The sequence below is a fragment of the Pan paniscus genome, chromosome X (assembly GCF_029289425.2).
Source record: "Pan paniscus chromosome X, NHGRI_mPanPan1-v2.0_pri, whole genome shotgun sequence".
Taxonomy (NCBI): Eukaryota; Metazoa; Chordata; class Mammalia; order Primates; family Hominidae; genus Pan; species Pan paniscus.
Genome location: NC_073272.2, coordinates 27961950 through 27966067, shown reverse-complemented (window position 1 = coordinate 27966067; position 4118 = coordinate 27961950). Strand labels below are relative to the sequence as shown.

Genomic DNA, 4118 nt, shown 5'->3' with positions numbered 1-4118 from the left:
TCCCAGCTCTGTCAATTACAAGCTTGTGAGCTTTTAGAAATTTGCAATTTCTTCATTTTGAAGTGAGTCTGCTAAACCCTATCTTGTAGGAATTTTGGGGTATAAGTACTGTCCATAAAACATATGGCATACTAAGTAGGAAATACTGAGTCTTTCATAAATGACCATTACCATAATATATGTTTTTACACAAATTATTAATTTTTAATTTTCCTAACTATATATTAAGAAACAAAATTACCACATCTTGAAAATATTTGAGACAGTTTAAGCCTATGGAAGTTCTTTGAATTTAGCAGCCTTGTTTCAAAAAGGTTTTTAGTGAACTCATTCTGGCTTATATTGATCACTGCATTTCATGTGATTATTTTAAACCCAGAAAATACCACCCTCCAATCAGAGGGGTTTTTTGATGCAGTAGATAACATGGAATATGAAGTGCACTGGAACAAAACAAACTAACGGCAGTCTTAATAACCTAAATAAATCCAGGTATCCTTTATTTATATGAAAAGAAATAGGAAAACGAATTAGGCAAACCAAGAATTAAACAACTTTTACATTTCTGTTTTTCCTTTTCTTTCTCTTCATATTATGATGTCAACTATTTTACTGTGGAGTTCTTTAAAATTCATATGAAAATCAATTCTCTGTTACCATGTTATCTAGTTCTCAATTACAAAGAAAATGTGTTGTATGACTTTGTTTTATTAATTCCCAAACCGTAACTTTCAAATTGATTAAACGGCCATGAATGTGAGAGCTATGTTATTGATAAATGTATAATCTGAAGCAAAATAAACCTTCACTTAACAGGAACAATGTTGAAAATTGACAAAGAGGTAAAACATAAATCTGCAAGTTACTCATGTGTAACAAGACAAAAGAAAGATACATATCTTGTTCCCTCCAGCCTCTACTATACTGCACTACTTAGAAGGCTCACTACTCTCTTCTAACATAAAGCGAAAATTCTACTTCAGACCTCCCTAGAAATGGGAGGATCTGTAGGATATGGCCCCATAAGGTGCCCTGGCCAAGGGAACAGTGCCAGCCCTGCCTTAAGCTCTCAGTCTCAATGCTCTCTCTACCTCATCTGTCAAAGCGTCTTCATACAGATGTGGGTATAAACCGGGACTGGTGTTATTGATCTCGGTCAAAACACGCAGGACTCTCATCTTGGTGGTTTCAGCATGGGCTCGTGGACCCCACAGGAACTCATAGCATGGAGGATCACTGTTGTACACCTGCCGGTAAACCACGTACTTATCTTGCACCAAATCTTCAGTAATGATCTTCCGAGCATCCCCATAGATTGAATGCAGGATCCCATCATATATCCCCAACAGACCCAGGAACTTCCAGGCCTCCTCTTCAGTGGCACGGTTGCCTCTCATGAAGATCAAACCCAGGATCGACATCAGGAGACCCGACTTCGGCAGCGCATTATCACCACTCAGAATTCCTTCACTGGAGAGACCCAGCTTGCTGACAAGGGTGTAGGACTCGCCGCTGGAATCCGTTTCTTTCAATTCAACGCCAAAGAACACCGTCAAACGTTCGGAGGTTCTCTTGAGGATCTCAGGGAAGCATGGCTTGTACTGTCTGCGGAGACGCTTCAGCATGTCTGCCTTCAAAATGGGCTCTTTCTTCTCAAACTTCTCCTGCAGGAATTGCACCATCTTGTTCGCCTTCCTTTTTAGAGGATCTCCGTCTGTGGTTGTAAAGAGCGCAGCTCTCTTGGAGGAGCTTAAACTTTCCTCATCTTGACCCTTGGCAGCCACATCAGATTTTGAGCCTGAAACATCTGCATCAGGCGAGCCAGTGGGTGAAGCTCCCTGAGACTCCTGAGGAACAGAGGCATCACGGGAGGTGCTTGGACTTTTCTCATTTTGACCCTTGGCAGCCTCATCAGATTTTGAGCATGAAATACCTGCATCAGGAGGGCCAATGGGTGAAGCTCTCTGAGACTCTTGAGAAATGGAGGCATCACGGGAGGTACTAGGACTTTTCTCATCTTGACCCATGGCAGCCACATCATATTTTGAGCATGAAGCACCTGCATCAGGATAGCCAGTGGGTGAAGCTCCCTGAGACTCCTGAGGAACGGAGGAACCAGAAGACCTACGACGAGCACCCCGACAAACAGCAGAAGAGGATGAGGAAGAGCGAGACTCTTCTTGTTTCTCTGCAGTAGCCTGGGGACCTGTGAGACCTTGCAGCTGATCATGGGTCTCTCGGCGTTTCCCACGGGCACGGAGCTTACTCTTCTTACCCCGAGGCATGGTGGCTGTGGCCTATGACAGCAGGTAGGAGTGTGGGCATAAAGGTTGGCAAGGCTGGCACCTGGACGGGAGAGAGTGACATCATGTCAACACCTTCAGCAGAGAGCAACCATCTTGGCTTTAACCAGGGGCCCTTCTGGAGGTTTCGTGAAGTAATTGCTCCAGGAACTCGCAGGACTCCTGTTCGCTTGGTCTGTTTGTCTCCTTCGAACTTAGGAGGAAGTTAAGAGTCAGTGTTACACTATAGCATGACAGCCCATTTTGGGGCTTACTGAGGTGATAGCAGGGACTGGCAGTGGGGGCCCCTTTGTTTAGAGGTGGGGTCCTCTCCGTGTTTATTCTGGATCATCATAAAAATTGTTGTCAAGTCCCAGAGGCCCATTCCCCTCTGCCGCTCTGAAATTGACACTAGGAATTTTTACAGTACCAATGAGGAGGAAATAAAGAAGCGCTCCTGCCCAGCACTTCTTTCCGGGGACACCCAGACCGCCTAGGGCTGACAGCAGCGGAGGCATTTGAATGCTCTTGCTGTTATATTGAGAATGACCCCCACGGTAATCAGACTCCTCACCCTGACTCTTCCCACCACTTGGAAATCACCCTCGCTGACCTGCTGCCATCTTCTTACAACCAGGGACCTACCTCTCTGACTCTCACGGGGACAAAGTGAGAACACACCTCTCTCTAGAGACCTGCCCGGACCCCCAGGCTGACATCAGGGGCGTAGTTCAGTGCAACCCGTGCTGCGGCATGGGCATGGAGTCCCCTCAGTCTTAAGCAGAGTCTTCTTTTTAGCTATGTAGTGCCTGAGATTTCTCTCTCTACTGACCTGAGTCCACCAGCCTTGGACCGAGGACTTCATGCTCTTCAACCCCACGGAAAAAGTGAACGGACTTTGGGCCTAACGGCCATGCTTGGGGACTCCTCAGTTACCATCTTAGGGGCAGGATGGGGCAGGGCTTTCTGGAGCTGCCTATTTTAGGGGGTAGGGGGTTGCAGTTGTTGGGGAATGTCCCCCGAGTTCTAGGTCAAGATACCCATAAGATACCTGAGAAGATCTGGGATGCCCTCTTCCGCTGACCTGACGCAGCACTTTTCAGACCAAGGACTCCGGCCTGGACGCTTTTCTACGCGGAAGTCAGGAGGAACTACTTCCGGCCATGCCCACCTGGCCTTCCCAACATAACAGCAGGGGTGGGGCTCTGTCACTCTCCATGTGTTCTGTGGACTGGGTGGCCGCCGAAAAGCTCACATAAAATTCTTTCAGGGGCTCTTTGTGGACCCTTGGACTTCTCTGTCTGCTGAGCTGAGTCAGTCAACAGGAGACGGAGGATCTTATTCCCTGAGAGTCCTGAGTAGGAAGTACTGAGCTGGGAAGTAGTAGGAGCTGGGAAGCCATGCCAGGACCTTCCAAGACTGACAGTAGGGGTGGGGCTCTGTGGAACCCCCTCTCCCAGAATGGACTTTGCCCTCAGCCCTCACTCAGTGTCGTGGCTTCATTCTTGCCATGTTCCTTCCCTCTACTGACTTGAGGACACCCTCTCAGACTAGACTTCAACTTCCTGAGACTCCTCATGTGCAATTCACCTGGCCACTACTGTCTGGGGCCTCCTAGACCTAGCTGCAGCCAGTTAGTTATGCTGTGGAGTTACGGAAAGGAGGAGACATGCTGAGCCCTCCTCTCTTCTGAAATGTGCAGCCTTTCAGCAGTCAATTAAGGTCCACCCACTGACTGCTGTCAGGCCTTGTGATTTTTCCCTTTTCTGATATGAATTCATCCCCTTCTCCCAACCATAGCCTTCAAAAATCAACAAGGAGAAAATAAGGGGACTC

General features: G+C 47.3%; 1 protein-coding gene across 1 annotated transcript; it reads right to left on the bottom strand.

Moving 5' to 3' along the window:
• Positions 1-477: 477 nt before the first annotated feature.
• MAGEB6B (MAGE family member B6B) lies at positions 478-3418 on the bottom strand. The gene is made up of 2 exons (XM_003819589.4): positions 3334-3418; positions 478-2346 (listed from the first exon to the last, which is right to left on the bottom strand). Exon 2 carries the CDS (start codon positions 2283-2285, stop codon positions 1062-1064), a length of 1224 nt encoding a protein of 407 aa, XP_003819637.2. The 5' UTR covers positions 2286-2346; positions 3334-3418; the 3' UTR covers positions 478-1061.
• Positions 3419-4118: the final 700 nt, after the last annotated feature.